The 20192-nt window shown below is 35.5% G+C and overlaps 1 protein-coding gene across 1 annotated transcript; it reads left to right on the top strand.

Annotated features, from left to right (window-relative positions):
* Positions 1-14357: 14357 nt before the first annotated feature.
* LOC149555915 (uncharacterized) lies at positions 14358-19053 on the top strand. The gene is made up of 7 exons (XM_089830009.1): positions 14358-16009; positions 16759-16830; positions 17028-17092; positions 17337-17484; positions 17712-17792; positions 17985-18074; positions 18524-19053. Exons 1-7 carry the CDS (start codon positions 15758-15760, stop codon positions 18641-18643), a joined length of 828 nt encoding a protein of 275 aa, XP_089686135.1. The 5' UTR covers positions 14358-15757; the 3' UTR covers positions 18644-19053.
* The last annotated feature ends 1139 nt before the right edge of the window (positions 19054-20192 follow it).

Genomic DNA, 20192 nt, shown 5'->3' with positions numbered 1-20192 from the left:
TCTATGACCTTCTTCTATACAATGGAAACATGTTCTACAAAAACCTCTTCTTCTTGGTCCTTACCCCCTTCCTCTTCCTCTTCGATCCTTGTTATTTTGATGACCTGAATGGTTGAAATTATTTCTCTTCTAATTTTGAATGCTACTTGACTCGTCATTCTTTTTTGAATCTTCATTTTGGCCTCCATAAGACTGTTTGTTGGATCTAGTACAGTGACCTCTTCCACCTTTCTTATTTTCAAACTTCTTATTCAACTTTTCTTCTACCCTTAAGGATAATTGATGTGCCTCTTCAACAATACTGGTCATTCTAACCAAATTCAACTCCTCTTGCATGCTTGGCCTTAAACCATTAAGGTAATGGACAAATTTTTCCTTATCATCTTTTGCATGGCCTAATTTGATGATGACTTGATATAACTCTTTTTGTATACTCCAAAATAGATCTTCCCACTTGCTTCAACTCTTGCATTTTCTTCAACAGATCAAGCTTGTAATTAATGGGAAGGAATAATCTCTTCAATTTCTCCACCATCTGATGGACCATATTGCAATTTCTTGTTTCCTCTTCTATTTTTTTCCAACTTTATCTTCTGCCACCAAATTTTTGCATGTGACCCTACAATTTGGCCTTTGCAAATTTGACTGTCTCAGGATCATTTATATCTTCACACTCTAAATATTCTTCCAAATCATTAATCTAATTGATCAGTTTCTCTAGGTTAAGGTTTTCTAAAAATGTGGGCACTTCAAATTTTAGTCTCTTTCCAATCATGAAAATGACCCTAAAAAACCTATCCTCCTTGAGATTTTCTTCTCCTACTTCTTGTTCTATATGCCCTTCTTCTTTAAATTTCTTTGCACTTTCATCTCTTGCTGCAATATTCATTCCTCTATGCAACTCTTCTTGCAATGCATTTACTTGTCTCTAAAGGGCTCTACAACCCTTGTTTGTCACACCTCTAATTCTTCCACCATAGTTCCTTCACGAAGGCATTTTCACACATCTCTCAAACCCACAACCACACTCCTAGTGTAAACTACCTCACATTTGACAATTTTTCTACACACTCAAGAACTTCTTCCCTAATACCTCTTGATGAAGGGTACTCCCCTTATTAACAAGAACCATATACAACATAATAGAGAAATAATAATAATTTCCAAGATGGGGAAATTAACTTCTTATTATCTCCAATAAAATGAAATTTGAATATTTAGAAATATGACATGCAAAACCACACAAACATTTTTCTCATAATATCTACAAGCCAAAACCACCATATACATCCTTAGAACTATCCTAAACAACCTTACATGCCTTCTTTACATATACAATTTTTAACCACCCAAAAACATTCTAGAAATTTTAACCCTAGAATTTGGGGTTAAACAACCCTAAGATATTATTATTTATACTTTATTACATTAGAGAAAGCCCCAAATAACTTTATAACTCAAAAGAAATTTTGAAGGAATTTCATTTTCTTTAATTTCGGGAAGCACAACTTTCAAAGACCATAACTCATTACCGATTGCTCTGATTGGCTATTATGACCCTATTTTAGAAATGTTGTGAACTACTCTATAGTGCTTGACTCATGCAAGCTTTAGTTAGCCAAGGTTTGACCCCATTTTAGAGTATCAAAATCCTTCAAAACCAAGTAGAAAGTTTATGCACCCTACTGCTAATTTCAAAAAAAATTAATATCTTCAAAAAATAGACTCGGCCTTGCACTGAAGCTTTAATGATAGGATGATATATACAAAGTGAACCTCTAAGGAAGAAATTAGAACATTATGAGCTTAAATGACAAACTTAATAAAAATAACAAGCTTCTAGAAATAACAACTCTGCACTGAGATAATCCTTATTGAAAAGACAAACCACATAATTTTCTTTAGGTGATGCAAGATTTCCCTTACACCTAGGATGCTTGTGCATTGTCATGCCCAAAATTTGGGGCAAAAACACATCAACAATTTTTTTTATAAAGGTAAAATCAACTAAATTAACATATGAAAATGTAAGCCATCGTTTAACATGTTGAAGGAGGGTGATAACATGGTATAGCTAGTTTTGGGTTACAAGATCTAGGTACATAGTTGAGTTTCTTTTGCATTGCATGAGGATATAGAGACGGTATCTAATCATACTAGATGGACTCAAGATCCATAAACCAAAGTGATATAGAAAACTTAGCATCAATTGAATTAGTTCGATTAATAATTCACATACATACTCAGGGATGATAACATAATTACCTAATTATCCTTATGAAAAGCAAGTTCAACCCATACTCCAACGTGGGCACGTTCCCCGAGGTTGAACACTTCCTATACATGTCACATATATAACATTCTAAATTGGTATAAATATACTTATAAAGTCTCTAAAAATAATACCATAAGGTGCTCCAAATTTCCAAATACTCACTCATTGAGGTAATAGTTGTACGAGACTCTCAAATAAGGTTTTTTATTAAGAAACTTGGCTTTTTATTCAAGGTAAATCAATTTTACTTTAGAGTTTCCATGACGTATTGATTCTTTGATAGGAGACTAAACAAGTCCATCACTACGCATGCACCTTGTGCATCTAGAAGTCCATTAGGTTAACTTGTAACCTTAACTATTTTTATTTTGGGGTGCAATCCATTACTCATAATAGTCAACATATATCTACTAGTCCTATTCTAAAAGTCCTAGGAGAGGATGGGGCACGAATACTCTCACTAATAACCCCATACCCTAATGCTATACATCCACTGATTATGAGGAATCCCTTTAGTAGGCCCATCATATGTCACTTTGCCAAAAAAAATTAGAAGAAAGTGCCTCAAAATTTAAATTCAACATCAAGGATGAAATATCCGACGCAAAAGTATGAAACAAAAGAAAAAAAGAGTGGCCACAATAGTAAAATTTTAATCAAGAAATAAAAACATGTCTTAGAGGCAAAATAGAAGCAGTACATTTGGCTAAGTAGCCCCCACATCACATTGTTGGAAATAAGAAAAGAAATATTAAAATACCAAAATCTGAAATTAGACAAATAAGGAAATAAATCTAATTTCTTAGAAAATTTACATTACTAACATAATGCGGTTGTACTAGGGTTTCTGAGGGGAAAGAGGAATCTTATGTCTTCCAAATACATTACAGGGATCTTGCTTTGAAATTAGATGGTGGTCTCAAGACCATATTTCTCAAATTATGATTGATCCCACATACTAACTACATAGCTATCTTCATCGACATCACCCTACAGTTAGGGTTTACTGTACTAAGGGGTGTGTCTTAGACTAGAACCCCATCACAACATGCAAATGCGAGGATTAAAAAAAAAAAGAGTTTCCTTTCATCTTTTTTAATGTATCCTCTAGTCATAAATCCATATTTTGTGTCCTCTTGTCATAAATGACTTATGAATTCCTCCTTAGGTTGTAGGTTTGCAACTAGGTAGGTGTAAAACCATTATTAGGATGTTGTCAATGTTTACTTATTCACTCTTATAACTATCTCCTTGATGAAGGTATAGGTCATCATCACTTTTCTTATCATTCCTCATGGCTTGTAATTCCCTTATTACTTAACTCTAAAACTTGAACCTTTATTTCATATTAGGTTGATAATCTCATCGCAAATTTATTTTCTCTATATTGTAGGGCTATAATTGATCCAATAACTTCAATACTAGAGTCTACGAATATTCACTTGACAGTTAAAATTTAGTATTACTCATGCTTATACAATAAGCCTGCTGACATTAATAGACTCACATAACCCTAACTTAATAGTTTTTATTTTCCATCTTATCAGTTCAATACTATATTTTACATACTTCTCCCATTTAATTTCATTCTTACCACCATATTTAGATAGATTTATTCCCCGATTAGGGTTCCATTACTCATAGTAGAATTGGGATTCTTTTATTCTTGTGTGTTCCTAGCTAACTCGCTTGTTGAATAGCTTCTCACATTAGTAATCCTATTGTTCAAGGTTCCCATGTTTACTTGCAAATTTCAATTGAGCTCATGTTTTCTTTTTGAGGATTATTGGAACAATAGATTTCAACCCGTAATAGGTCAGAGGTATCCCAATAGCTTGATAACATGGTATACTTTTCAAGTGTTACCTTTCTATTTACTCACCATTCATTTTATCTATTTAATATTTTAATTCAAAGGTACAAAATTTAATTATGAAGATTGTAGGTTTTCCTTACTTATGTTGTAATGACTAAATCAATACAAGTCTTGTTGATAACCCCCATACTTGATATGAACTACAATTCTTCCACGAGGGATCAGGTTAGGCATAATCTGACTTCTACTAAAGATGATGTGAAACACTTCCTCTATGATTACTAGGCTATTTACTCATTTCTAGTCACGTGATTGAAAGATGTTTTAGGGTTCTTGATGCAGGAGCATCCTGGGTGTAAGAGCAATCTTGCATCACCCAAAAATATTTTCTTTTGTCTTTTCTATTTTAATAAGGTAGTAGACAAGGTGGTTACTATTTATGGGAATTTTCTATTTTAGTAAGTTTGTCATACGAGCTCGAAATGTTCTCATTTTCTATACAAAGGTTCATTTTAGAGTTATAAGCCTACCATAAAAATCTCATTCCTCCAACTTAAGTATTAGAGAATTTATTATAGATTTTTGATGGAAAAATTTGTAGAAAAATCTTCAGGCTCACCGTTGGAGGCCTTAGAGTGCCTGAATGAGGTCTGAAAGCTTGACAAAAGGGCACTTGCACCATTCCAAGCTTGTAGATCAGGAGTTGGCATTTCCAAAAAGTGGTTATAATAGCCAATTAGAGCAACAGTTTGAGAGTTATGGCCTTTCGAATTTAGGTTTCCTGAAATATCTAAAATAATTGTCAAAGATGTATTTGGCCGACTCTATATGTATTATTAGGGTCCGTCGGCCCTAGGTATTAGGTTTCAATGTCTAGAACCTTCCCAAGGGGCATAAAATTACCTATTTATGAAAGACCCGAACATTGTCTAGAACAACTTTGGGTAGTAGTTCGCAGCTTAGCCTTACAGATTACTGTAATGAAGGCGCCCACGTGGGTTAGCACATTGTACTTGTGAATTTTATAATTCCACATTTGCAATGCAAAAAAGAAGCCCATATTTTGTTCTCACATTTTCTATTATTTCTTTATTTTTTGTTATGGTTTATGGTATTAAGGGGAGCACCCTTCATCAAGTGGTATCAGAGCTAGAGTTCTTTAGTGTGTGGACAGATTGCTGATTGTGAGGCAGTTCGTGCCAGAACCATGGTTTGGGCTGAGCATGCAGACAGATCACCAATTGTGAGGCAGTTTACACTAGGGTTTCAGTAGAAGTGTGAAAATGCCTCCATGAAGAGAGCATGGCAAAAGAGCTATAGGTGCTACACCGAAGAGTTTCCTAGCCCTCCAAAGACAAATACAAGCATTGGAAGAACAAATGCGCAAAGGAATAAATCTTCCCGTAAGAGATGAAAGAGAGGATGAGGATGAAGTAGAATAAAATGCCAAAGCATACACAATTATAAACCCAAAGGAAGAGAGGTTTTTTAGGGCCATCTCCAAGATTGGAAAAAGACCTAAGTTTGAGGTTCCCATGTTTTCAAGAAATCTTAACCTAGAGGAGATGAACTGGAGGAGTACTTTGAGTATGAAGATATTATTGATCCTAATAGGGTCAATTTTGTGAAAGTAAAACCGAAGGGACATGCAATGATCTAGTGGAAGGAGGTTTAGTTGGAGTGAAATACATAGGGAAAGGAAAAAATCACCAAATGGGAATGGATTGTAGGTAAAATGAAGTGACAATTCATTCTCGTGGATTGTGAGCTCGATTTGTTGAAGAAAATCCAAGGGTTGAAGCAAGCGAGAAAATCTATTCAAGAGTATACTGAAGAGTTCTACTAAGTTCTCATTACAACTAGGCATGTAGGAGCTGATAAGGAGAAAGTGGTCCATTATCTTTATGGGTTAAGGCCAAGAATTTAGGACGAGATGAGTCTAGTTCGAATGAATGATATTGAGGAGGCATATCAGTTTGCCCTAAAAGTTGAGGAGAAACTGAGCAAGAAGTTTGACAACAAGAATAACAGAAGAGGTCGTAGTGGAAGATCTAGTAGATGATCTTATGGAGGCCATAATGATGATCAAAAGAATAAGGATGAGGCTAGAAGTAGCAGTCAAAACCAAAGGGGAAACAATTCCAATAATTTCCATAATAAGAACAATAGAGATCAGAGAGGAAGAGGCAGAGGACAAGGATCTAGAAGAGGAGGCTTCCATGGGAAATGTTTTCACTACGGGGAAGAAGGGCATAGAGCATTTGAATGTCCACAACACTAAGGAAGGATAGATCAAAGAATAGAAGGCCAGACTAGAGTTGCACATATTGATGAAGATGTCAAATCCTCACATTCTGAAGATGCTAAAAGAGGAGAAGTCCTAGTTAACAGAAGAGTCCTGCTACGTGGTGAGAATGAACCTGATCAAAGAAGGAGCTTGTTTTGCACAAGGTGCAAATGTGAAGATAAGTGTTGTGATGTGATCATTGATAGTGGAAGTACTAAAAATATGGTGTCAGAAATGATGGTCACCAAGTTGAAGTTGAAGAGGCAAAAACACTTGTGTCCATACCATATTGCTTGGGTGTAAGATGACCACAAGGTCATAGTCAATGTGCAGTGCTCTATGAAGTTCAAGATTGGAAGCTACTAGGATGAGGTACCATGTGATATCATACCTATGGACATATGTCATATGTTGTTGGATAGGCCGTGACAGTTTGACAGGCATGATGTACACAATGGGCGAGCAAATACCTACACTATAACCAAGGATGGAGTGAAACATAAGTTGAAGCCATTGAAGGATAAAGAAGAAAAGGTATGTAGTACTACTAGAATATGTTTTGTTGATGGAAAAGAGTTTCTCAAAGGTATGAATCATGAGCATATGTGTTTTGCTATAATTCCAAAAGATAGTAAAGAAGAAGTAGACGAGGTACCTGCAAAAGTTACAAATATGTTGGAAGAGTTTTATGATATTGTATTAGATAATGTACCTGATGGATTTCCCCCAATGAGGAATCAGTCACCAAATGGATTTGGTTCCAGAAGCCAATTTTCCAAACAAGACAACACACAGAATGATACCAACAAAAATTGAAGAGTTGAACAGACAAGTTCATGAGTTGTTGCAGAAGGGGTTGATTAGAGGGAGTCTAAGTCCATGTGTTGTACTAGTAGTATTAGCACTAAAGAAGAATGGAGAATGGAGGATATGCACAGATTCTTGTGCTATCAATAAGATCATAATCAAGTATAGATTTCCATTGCCAAGGATGGATGATATTATGGATTGTTTAAGTGGACCTGAGTATTTCACAAAGATAGATTTGAAGAGTGGATAGCATCATATTTGTATCAGAAGTGATGAGTGGAAGATTGCTTTCAAGACAAAAGAAGGACTATACGAGTAGTTAGTCATGCCTTTTGGGCTAACCAATGCACCAAGCACTTTAACGAGGCTCATGAATGAGGTACTGAAGGAGTTTCTAGGTAAGTTTGTCATTGTTTACCTAGATGATATATTGATCTTTAGTAAGATGTTGGAAAAGCTAAGTTTGTCATTGTTTACCTAGATGATATATTGATCGTTAGTAAGATGTTGGAAAAGCATTTGATCCATATTCACAAGGTGTTTGATAAGTTGAGGGAAGAAAAGTTGTTGCTAAACTTGAAGAAGTGCAATTTTGTAAAGAAGGAGTTGGTGTACCTGAGATTTGTAGTTTCAGTAGAAGGTCTAAAAATGGACCCAGAGAAAGTGAAGGCTATCCTTGAATGGCCTACTCCAAGGAGTGTGATAGAGGGAAGATCTTTTCATGGACTAACTAGTTTTTATAGAAAGTTCATAAGAGGTTTTAGCAGTATTTGTGGGCCCTTGATTGAAACAATGAGAGGGGATAAGAAAGAATTTAAGTGGACTGTAGGAGCAGCTAAGAGTTTTAATATGTTGAAACAAAAAGTTACTGAGTAGCCTATTTTAGCACTTCCTAATTTTAACAAGGTGTTTCAAGTAGACTGTGATGCTAGTGGTACTGCAATGGGAGTTGTTATGAGCCAAGAAGGGAGACCCACTGCTTATTTAGTGAGAAGTTGAATGATGCAAAAGAAAATATTTTGTTTATGATCATGAATTTTATGCTATAGTTCAAGAATTGAAGAAGTGGAGACACTATCTTCTCCCTCAGGAGTTTTTTTTGTATATTGATCATCAAGCTTTGCACCATAAATGTAGATAGAGGTGGTTGGGTTCAAGGAACTCAGTAATTTGTATCTAGATGATTTTGATTTTGGTGAAGTGTGGAAGGCTTATACATAACCTATTACATTGGACATGACAAAATGGTTGGATTTCATGATCCAGGATAATATGTTGTTTAAAGGAAGCCCATTGTGCATTCCTAGAAGTTCAATGTGAGAGAATATCATCAAGGAGAAGCATAGTAGAGGATTGGTTGGACATTTTGGAAGAGATAAAACCATAGCTTTGGTTGTTGAGAATTATTTTCGGCCACAGTTCTAGCAAGATCTGAAGAAGTTTGTACAAAGTTGCAGAGTATGTCAGATGGCGAAAGGAGTGAAGTAGAATACAGGGTTGTATTAGCCATTGCCTGTACTAGAGAAGTCATGGGAGGATGTCAGCATAGATTTTGTTCATGGATTACCAAGGACTCAACATGGGCATGATTCTATTTATGTGGTGGTTGACAAGTTTTCAAAGATGACACATTTTATTCCTAAAAAGAAGATTAGTGATGCTATTCATGTGGCAGAATTGTTTTTCAAAGAAGTGGTGAGACTACATGGTCTGCCAAAGAGTATAGTTTCATATTGATATACCAAATTTGTTGGGTATTTCTGGCATACATTGTGGAAGAAATTGAAGGCAGAGTTAAAGTTTAGTTTATCACATGATCCACAGACTGATGGATAAACAAAAGTGGTGAATAGAAGTTTGGGAAATTTGTTGAGATATTTAGTTGGAGACAATCCAAAAGGATGGGATATGATTTTGTCACAGGTCGAATTTGCATATAATAATTCTATCAATAGGAGTACTGGTAAATCACCATTCTAGATTGTATATGGGAGTAGTCCCAGAAATGCTTCTGAATTGAGGCAGTTGGATAAAGGAGAGATAAGTAGTGTTGGAGTAGAAGAATTTGTTGAATATTTGAAGAACATCCATGAGGAGGTGAGGAAGCACATCATAAAGATGAATACACAGTATAAGACTAAGGCGGATGTAAAAAAGAGGTATAAAGAATTTCAGGTTGGAGATGAAGAAGTTTGGACCATGCAAGATAGTGAAAAGGTATGATTTTGGAAATGCTTATGAAGTGGAGTTGCCTACTAAATTGAATATTTCAATAGTATTTAATATTTCAGATTTGACATAGTATTATGAAGGAGGTGATGGAGATGATGTTGTAGAAGCACAGTGGAGTATTCCAGTAGCTAGTTTGGCTACAAAGGAGATTGAGGAGATACCGGACAGTCATGTTGGCAAAAGTACAAGGAGAGGCCAGTAGAGGATTCATCATGGCTAGCAAGGGAGGAGATTCACCATCTTGGTTTTCCTCTGAACACCTGAGGCATGACAGAGTCACTACTCAAATTACCTTGGGTGTTTGATGCAGGAGCATCCTAGGTGTAAGAGCAATCTTGCATCACCCAAAAATATTTTATTTTTAGTCTTTTCTATTTAAATAAGGACTAGTAGACAGGGTGGTTACTATTTATGCGAACTTGCTATTTTTAGTAAGTTTGTCATATGAGCTCGGAATGATCTCATTTTCTATATGAAGGTTCATTTTAGAGTTATAAGCCTACCATAAAAATCTCATTGCTCCAGATTAAGTATTGGAGCATTTATTATGGATTTTCAGTGGAAATTTTTTACAGAAAAATCTTTAGGCTCACCATTGGAGGCCTTAGATTGCCTAGATGAGATTTGAAAGCTCAACATAAGGGTGCTTGCACTATTTAGAGTTTGTTGATCAGGAGCTGGCATTTCTGAAAAGTGGTTATAATAGCCAATTAGAGAAATGGTTTGAGAGTTATGGCCTTTCAAAGTTGGGCTGCCCAAAATATCTAAAATAATTGTCAAAGATGTATTTGGCTGACTCTATATGTATTATTAGGGGCTGTCGGCCCTTGGTATTAAGTTTCAATGTCTAGAACCTTCTTGGGTGGCATAAAATTGCCTATTTAAGAAAGACCTGAACATTGTCTAGAACAACTTTGGGTACTAGTTCACAACTTAGTCTTACATATTACTGTAATGAAGGCACCCATGTGGGTTAGCATATTGTACTTGTGAATTCTGTAATTCCGCATTTGCAATGCAAATAAGAAGTCCATATTTTGTTCTCACATTTACTGTTGTTTCTTTGTTTTCCATTATGGTTTATGGTATTAAGGGGAGCACCCTTCATCAGTTCTTAACTTAATTTTCCCCATGGTGATTGCGTTCAATATAATTCTGAATTCTTTATGAGATCATAATCTACCTCAATATAAATGTAACATTCTTGCATCTAATCATTGGTTTGAAGTTATTAAGATCGAGTTATCTATTATGGTTGGCCATTCGCAATCGTTAATACTAATTTCATGTTTTTAGGTAGGTTTACTCATTAGTGTCATAGTTTAGAAAGAATACATTAGCTTCTTAAAAAAATTCAATGAGAATTCCCTACTTCGTATAGTAACATTTAAACGTCCAAACTTAACATGGACCCATTGTTGCCCAAGTGTTACAAACTTAGGTTTTGATACCAAAATGTCAACTAAATAGGCTTTTAAACTCACCCACCTAAAATGACAATAACTCCAAACTTGACTTAAGCCTTCTAGGGTCTTCCCACTTGATCCTACCATTAAGACAACCTTTTAGGAGAGTGTAAACTTGGCAAGCCTCAAGGAGATGTTCAATTTTCGCACTAAAGGGAAAATGAGATATTTAAGTGGTCATAAAAGTCAACAAAAGGGTCTAGAAGGGTGGAAAATGAATTGTTCTAGTAATCCTCAAAAAGCAGACCAGAGCTCAATTGAAATATGCAAGTAACCTTGGGAAACCTTGATTGATAGGATTACTAATATGAGAAGTTATTCAGCATGTGAGTTAGCTAGGAACATACAAGAATGAAAGAATCTCAGTTCTACTATGAGTAATGGAACCCTAATTAGGGAATAAATCTATTAACATATGGCGGTAAGAACAAAATTAAATGGGAGAAGTATGTAACATATAGTATTGAACCGATAAGATGGAAAATAAAAACTACTGAGTTAGGGTTATGTGAGTCTATTGGTGTTAACAAGCTTATTGTACAAACATGAGTAATACTAAATTTTAACTATCAAGTGAATACTCATAAACTCTAGTATTGAAGTTATTGGATCAATTATAACCCTACAATATAGAGAAAATAATTTCGTAATGAGATTATCAACCTAAAATGAAACAAAGGTTCAAGTTTCAGAGTTAGGTAATAAGGGAATTACAAGCCACAAGGCATGATAAGAAAAGTGATGATGACCTATACCTTCGGTGAGGAGATAGTTGTAAGAGTGAATAAGTAAACATTGACAACATCCTAATAATGGTTTTATACCTACCTAGTTGCAAACCTACAACCTAAGGAGGAATTCATGTCATTTATGGCTAGAGGACACAAAATATGGATTATTGCTAAGAATAGTAGCATTCAGTACATTCTCAGATGATAAGTAGAACTTGTGTAACCAATGAAATAATACAGGATAGTGATATATATGTGTGTGTGTGTGTGTGTGTGTGTGTGTGTACAAGGTCATACCAAAATTGGTGAGATTGATAGCACAACTTCAACTGGTATATTGTGGTGAATTTGACCTAAGAAAGATTGTGGGTAGATGCCCTAATATGTAATTATAGTGAATTGAGGATAAGAGATTTGGTAATGTAACCACAACTTAGAGTACTACTCTACTGACATTGATGCCCCCACATGTTAAGTTCTTCGAAAGGAGACCCATGTAACAACAAAAAGGATGAAAGGAAACTCATTTTGGTTATCCTTGCATTTGCATGCTATGATGGGGTTCTAGTCTAAGACACACCCCTTAGTACAGTAAACCTTAACCGTAGGGCGATGCCGATAAAGATAAATTTGTAGTTAGTATGTGGGATCAAACACAATTTGAGCAATATGGTCTTTAGACCACCATCTAATTTCAAAGCAAGATCCCTGCAATGTATTTGGAAGACATAAGATTCCTCTTTTCCTTCAGAGACCCTAGTATGACCACATTATGTCAGTAATGTAAATTTTTTAAGCAATTGGATTTATTTCCTTATTTGTCTAATTTCAGGTTTTGGTATTTTAATATTTCTTTTCTTATTGCCAACAATGTGATGTGGGGGTTGCTTAGCCAAATGTATTATTGATGATTCTATTTTGCCTCTGGGACATGTTTTAATTTCTTGATTAAAAGTTTACTATTGTTTGTTTCATACTTTTGTGTCGGATATTTCATCCTTGATGTTGAATTTAAATTGTGAGGCACTTTCTTCTGAATTTTGTCGGCAAAGTGACATATGATGGGCCTACCAAAGGGATTGCTAACAATCAATGGATGTATAACATTAGGGTATGAGGTTATTAGTGAGAGTATTCGTGTCCCACCCTCTTTTAGGACTTCTAGAATATGACTATTGGATATCTGTTGATTATTACGAGTAATGGATTGCACTCCAAAATAAAAATAGTTAAGGTTATGAGTTAACCTAATGGACTTCTAGATGCAAAAGGTGCATATGTAGTGATGGACTTGTTTAGTGTCCTATCAAAGAATTAGTACGTCATGGAAACTCTAAAGTAAAATTGATTGACCTTGAATAAAAAGACAAGTTGCTTAATAAAGAACCCTATTTGAGAGAGTCTCGTACAACTGTTACCTCGATGAGTGAGTATTTGAAAATTCGGAACACCTTATGGTATTATTATTATTAGAGACTCTATAAGTATATTCATAACAATTTAGAATGTTATATATATGTGGCCTGTATAGGAAGTGTTCGAACTTGGGGAACATACCCACGTCAGAGTATGGGTTGAACTTGCTTTTCGTAAGGATAATTAGGTAATTATGTTATCATCCCTAAGTATGTATGTGAATTATTAATCAAACTAATTCAATTGATGCTAAATGTTCTATAGCACTTTGATTTATGGATTTCGAGTCTGTGTAGTATGATTGGATACCGACTCTGCATCCTGATGCAATGTAAAAGAAACTCAACTATGTACCTAGATCTTGTAACCTGAAACTAATTGTACCATGTTATCGCCCTCCTTCAATGTGTTAAATGATGGCTTACATTTTCATGTGTTAACTTAGTTGAATTTACCTTTAAAAAAATTTTGTTGGTGTATTTTCGCCCCGAATTTTTGGCATGACATGCATCATAATAAATTTACCCGCTGGACTGTCATTGGGATGACTGGAAGAGGTAGAGATTTGTGTGTTTTCGACATGTCCTTTATTGGGGGTGTGATGATGCCCTAGACGGGCCATTTTGTCAGGATGGTTTCGCTGTAATCTTTCGCTGGGTGTCTAGAATGTTAGTATCATCCAAAATGGAGATATTTTCAACATCATTAAATCTTATAGATATGTTACTTTCAAGGGCTCCACACTCACTTACCATTTTGTTCATGGATAACACCTTGGGATTATATGGCCGACGAGATTCAACATTATAGGGATGAATGACCGTGTGGACTTGGGATAAGCTGTTTTGGCCAAAATCGATTGTTGAAGGTATTCACCAGGGTTCATAGGAATGGACCAATGAGAATAAACATTTTCCTACATAATTGAATACAATTTAAACCAAATGTATAAAGCTAACATACAATAATACTTATGGTATTTAGTAGCAAATACATGATAAAATAAAGCTGATAATTAGAAAAGGACATCATTAAATAAAAATAATAATAAATAAAAAAGAGAAAAGAAAAGATAAAAGCAAAGGATCTTAAACATAAAAAGCACTGCCAAAAATTTGAGAGGACGGAAAAGAGGGAAAGAAAAAGTTAATTGATAAGCTAAAATACTCGTTGACAATGACCAAAACTACAAATGTTACATTATTATTATGTTTGTTGATTTAAATACGAAAATTGAGCTCTAAACTAGAGGGAATCCACTTTTCATCACTTAACATCTGTTGTTTATTCAAGACAAATTATGGTTAAAAACTTTGGAAAAGATAGAACACAAAATATATATAACGTAAACTTCATCCAGACAATGATACTCACGGCACTGAAAAGTGGCCTCTGAGATCTAATATTATTGTTGGCAGCCATGAGAATTTATGATGAATACTTTTTCTTGCCAGAGATGTAGGCCCAGTAGAAATTTTGGGGCTTTTGAGTGGAACATAAAAGTCCAAAAACATTGCTGATGAAGAGAGGAAAAAATGTGGAAAAAGTGGTGTGAAAGCCAGGCAGAGAATCAAATTTGTAAGCAAATAGACAATATATTTATGGACGTCTGCTTATCCAATGGGATATGTATGGCTGCATACGCGTAAGCACTTCCAGCTAGCAACTACAAATAAATTTAACAGCCCTTGAAATGCCCAACAACTTTTTTTGGTTTTAAACAAAGGTTTTTAAAAAAATACATTTAGGTGGTTTGGTAATTTTGAAGACTTTTGAATGGCCAAAGCAAATATGGTATTTTCCCTTCGGAGCCTTCGAAGAAAACCCACCTGAAAGCTGATATGTTCGGATTCTGGATACAGTTAGGTTCTCTAGCAACTATATGCTGGGTATTTGAAATGCCTAACTGACGTGTTTTTGTTTTCTGAAGGCATCCAAAATTTTAGGCCTCAGGGGCATTTGATGAATTTGTTGACACAATTTGGTGGTCTAATAAATTTAAGGTTTTCAAAAGAGAAGCTGTTTTTTTTTTCTGAAGATGTTTTCGGGGAAATACCCAACTGGAATATTGGGCTGTTAGAGCTTTTCTGTGTACTGGTAATAGAGTAGGGTGCTCAAACCTTTAAGAGAACAAACCGCAATTTTTCTGATGGTTTTCTGGAAAATCCCTTTTAAGAGAACAAGCGGTTAACTTTTCTGATGGTTTTCTGGAAAACCCATTTCAAAATTTAATGTTCTTCAGAGGCATTGCCGTGTTTGTTGATACAGTTGGGTACGGTGAGAAGTTTAAGAAAAGTCAAAATGCTAGTTATTTGATGGAAAAGACGACGCTTTAAATTTTGAGGGTCTCAGGGAAAGTACTGTTTTGTTAATAGAGTTACAGCTGATACATTTGAGGCCATTTCCAAGTCGAAACTGGTAACCTTTCTGAAAGTTATTGGGAAAACCCCGTGGAGAAGGGGGGGCTTTGTCCAAACTTTGGATTAATTCCGAGTATTGAAGGGTCGGTAGATTAGGTGGTTTGTATAACAGTTGACGTGGGTTTGTGGGTAAGGTTCTTGAGGGATTAAAGAATCTGGCTCTGCCTTTATTGTGATTATTTATTTCTATCTTATAGTCATTTCAAGAGATGTAATGGCATTGTGTAGACACTGAATTAATACCTTAGACATTAGATACGTTAGGCTTCAGCCTGTGGATTCCAGACATCTGGGTGCCAGGAAAATGGCGGATCACCTGGTTTTGTATGTTGACCGTTTGATAAATCCTCCTACCTTGGAGCCTGTAAATGAAGTCAATGTCACAATGCCGCCTACCCAGAATTTGGGGAAACAAAATGTGGTATCATCCTATCAAGTTGGATCATCTAAGAAAATTGATGAAGAGGGAGGCGAATTCGTAGAATGCAGGATTTGCCAGGAGGAGGACGTCGACAAGCGTATGGAAATACCGTGTGCCTGCACTGGCAGTATGAAGGTATGAGCATTCGCTTGGTAATCTCTGTTTATTGCTATTTTTCTTGTTCAACTAACTGGTTCAATATTGTATAACTGATTAAGTATCCTTAACTGCAAAACTTTATAGGGAGACAAGGCATATTAAATGTCTTAGTAAAGCACACTGTGTTACCATATCTATTTACATCTTTCCTGTTCTTGTTTTTATTATACATTTTCTCCGTTTACATAATTCCTTTTATATGTTTTATGTGTATGAATCGTTTATTGGAAAGGCTATACTTTAAGGTCTACGTCTGGTCCTTTTGCTGCTTGTTTCGAAATTGATAAATTCTCATAGCAGCACTGTCCCAAAGCTATCGAATCATTCAGCCAAAGGATTCTCGTTTGATTAAGTTGTTGCTTGCTGTCTTGCTCAACGAACTTGTCTTCAAAGTTGATTGCTAATGATTTTCTGTGATATAAATTTATGTACAATCCTTGGAATTATTTGGAAAAAGATTTTTTTTTTCAATTTTATCAAGCTGTCACAAGATTTTAGTTGCATATGCTTCACTTTCTTTACTTATCTTTCCTTTTAGCACTCCTGGACATGCTTATTGTATATCTGATCATATGATTTCTATGGATCGGCTTTGATCATTCATAGGAATGAATATGCTATCATTCTTGAATCTTCCTTCTCACAGTCTTAAGTTTTTGTTGTTAATGAAGCTTTGGCATTGTTTATGAATGTAAGGTGGGTATTTGGTTTATCTCCTTGTGCAGTATGCTCATCGAAAATGTGTGCAACGGTGGTGCAATGAGAAAGGTGATATTACTTGTGAGATTTGCCAACAGGTGAACCTGTTTACAACAGTTCTCTCAGCAATGTTCTTTCTGTATAGGATAACTACATGGCATGATTCGATATTATAATTATGTTCAGCAACCTATAGATAATTGTTATAGCTTTGTTTATTCTAAATTTGCCTCACATTGGAAGGGTTTGATGCAAGATATTTATTAACAAACGAAATATATCTCTAAATGTCTAGACATACAAGCCTGGTTATACAGCTCCTGCATCGGCTCATTCTAATGGCATTCCTATTGATCTCAGGTAACTCTCTACTCTAAATGCTGTTTTTGATTACTGGGCTAACATTTAGGCCTCACCCAGTGTTGATCCCAGACATGATTTCTCTACTCATCAAACATATGATTCTGGGCCTAGGAAATATTTGTATAAAGTATTTCTTCTTGTAATCCAACATTTTACTTTTGATTCTAGTTTTTAAAAGCCATCGATTGTCAGCACGAATCTTTTCCCGTTATTTTAAACTTCTACTGCTGTTGTAAATCAGTGAACACTGGGGAGCTCAGTTAAACCTGAATGACCCACGACTTCTAGCCATGGCTGCCGCAGAACGCCATTTTTTGGCAGCCGAGTATGATGAATATGCAGCAGCCAATGCAAGTGGTGCTGGTTGTTGCCGTTCGGCAGCTTTGATTGTATGACCAGTACTTCTAACCCATTCAATCTCAAAACTTTGAAATATAATTTTATTTTGATCAACAAATGTGTTGTATGCAACATCTGCCTAATTCTAAGCCATATATCACTTATTTACTATCTTAGCTATTTTAGCCTCTAAAATGTCATGCAAAACATATTGTTCATTTTTACCGACGGGCTTCAAAGAAAAAGTATTTAATCTGTTCTACTTATTTTCTGGCAGTTTATGGCGCTTTTGCTTTTACGCCATGCTCTTGCCATAACCAGTGCTGGAGGAGAAGAGGATGTCTCAACTTTCTTCACTGTAAGTATTGATAAGCACTGGTTCTGTCGTTGTGTCAATTCAACTAAAGGATGGTCACAATTTTATTCCATTATTTGTGACCTTTGATGTTAGCGTCCATGGTTTATCAAATGCAATAAAGTACTGCTGCTATTTGCTAAAACTGTTTTGACCAAGTTATATTGTCTAATTTGGATGTTTTTGGTTATTCAGCTTTTCCTCTTGAGAGCTGCAGGCTTCCTTCTGCCATGTTATATCATGGCGCGGGCAATGAATATTCTACAGCGTAGGAGACAGAGACAGGTATTTTATCTTATTCATGCTTGCTGTGACTTATGAATTTCAGAGCAGAAATGATAAAATCACTAGATATTTTTTCTACAGAGAGCCATACCAATATATAAGGTTTTTTCCGGAGGAAGGAGGCTGCTAACTTGTGCACTAGTAGTGTGTCTGTTGTTCATTTCAAGGGATGATTTGGTGCTTAATGAGCCTAGTAGTGTGACCTGTTTGTAGCCCTTAAATTAGTTTGCCTGTAATTCTGTCTGGTGCTGTTTGAATGAATTAATGAATGAACGATTTTAATAGCATCCACGAGGTCGAAGCAGCCTATGGGACCCACAAGCTAGCACACACCCCTGGAAAGGAGGAAGGGAACTTAAGCAAGCTGTGACCTCTTGATTAACTCGTCTCTTCACTGGTGGATTTTGATAATCAGATTTGTGTGTTTGCACTTGTTTTATCTTTCACAGGAGGCAGCAACAACAGCAGCTGAAGTGGCTTTTCTTTTGCAAGCAGGATGGGCTCGAGGATTGAGATTTGCAGCAGCAGCCGCAGCAGCATCAGCTTCTGGATCCTCACATGGTCATTAGTGAACTCAAAACTGATAAGTTGAGCAACAGCAATGCCAAATGCAATAGTGTTTGCAGTAATTTTCCTTCGGAACAATAATCCCAAGCTTTGATGAAATGAGCCCCACAAAAAGTATTGTCTGCTCATAGTTGAAAGAAATTCATTTTTTGTGAAGTCTATGATGCATGATGGGTGGGTCCGGTGATCCTTATCAATAGGAAAAGTGTTATAATTGCAGGCCTTGTATAGCAATGAGTGAATGTGCTCATTTCCTCTACCAATATTGCATCGACTCAATATGAAAGGTCATCATAAAATTCTGAAAAAGTTGTTTTCTTTGTAAATATCTTGGCTTTATGGCTATTTGGGTAATTCCCATTATGTGCATCCAATCAATTTATTTTGAAGATGCAATCTGCTTATACCAAAACCCAGTTTCTGTTTTTGTGATTTCTCAAATGCTCAATGTGAATTATATTATCCAAATCACACATTTATAACTCTTGACTACAAGGTTTAGAGTAACAAAGTGAATGGTAGGAATATGGTTTGATTTGGTTATTTAAACTTCACTAATTCTGTTAAAATATAATCTCTTCGAGTTTTTGACATAAAAGATATATTTAGAAGTTGCTCACTTCAACCTAGCCTTGTATACAACATATTTTTGAGAATTTAGAGCTTCAGAATTTTCATCCGGTGGTCCAGGTTATGAGTTCAGATTATGGGTTGAAATTTCTGCAATGGATAAATTCTTTAAATTGTGCATTGGATTATTTGACCTTTCATATTTAGGGTTAAGTAATTCAAGTTAATTGTTGACTTAAAATCTCATATGGTATTGCCTTCTGGAGATGTCAGATCATTAATATTGTTTTTTGGGCATTAAGACAAGCCTTCAATTTTGCAGATTACTAGTAATTTTTTTGTCATTTAACAAGGACAATGATTTGGGAACTGTTTCTAGGCCTTTGATTTAATATAATAAATATGTATCAACAAGTGTTCAACTACTGTCTCTCTTTGTGGAGCCATCAGGCTGGATTTCAGGGTTTGATGATGGTTTTTATTGCATTACGTCTCATAGTTTTGTAGGTCAAGGTCTCAAAAGTCAGATGTTTCTAGAGAAGGCATTTCCTGCCTTGTGATGCTTTTTTGAAATTTTGACATGGTTTGCACTTAGTGGAGAGGATGCGGGTCTTGGATGCATTCCAATCTATACTAAGAAAGATTCTGTCAGATACACGTTATATTATGATGAGACAATTGAAAATTTTCAATATTAAAAACTCTGTTTGCCGGTTCCATTTAGGCTCAGAGAAGATTCAGACTGGCTCCATAAAAGGATGGCTCCATAAAAGGAATTCTCCAGCTAATAAATTTACTTTATCAAAAACAAAGTTCCAGTGGAAGCTCAGTTTTGTATTTTTACTGGACTAAACTAACAAAAAATTCCATCAGCTATTTGGACCAAACTCCAAGATTAATTATCAGTATATAGAGCACAAGAGAAGAGAAACGAGGTTGTAATGATTTACCCAATTCCAATCTACAGTCGTGCAGATGAAA

This window comes from Cupressus sempervirens, chromosome 5, assembly GCF_028749045.1.
Source record: "Cupressus sempervirens isolate cs-2001-9-10 chromosome 5, ASM2874904v1, whole genome shotgun sequence".
NCBI classification, from domain to species: Eukaryota; Viridiplantae; Streptophyta; class Pinopsida; order Cupressales; family Cupressaceae; genus Cupressus; species Cupressus sempervirens.
Note: the sequence above shows the minus strand (reverse complement) of the source record. Positions and strands in the feature narration are given on the sequence as shown.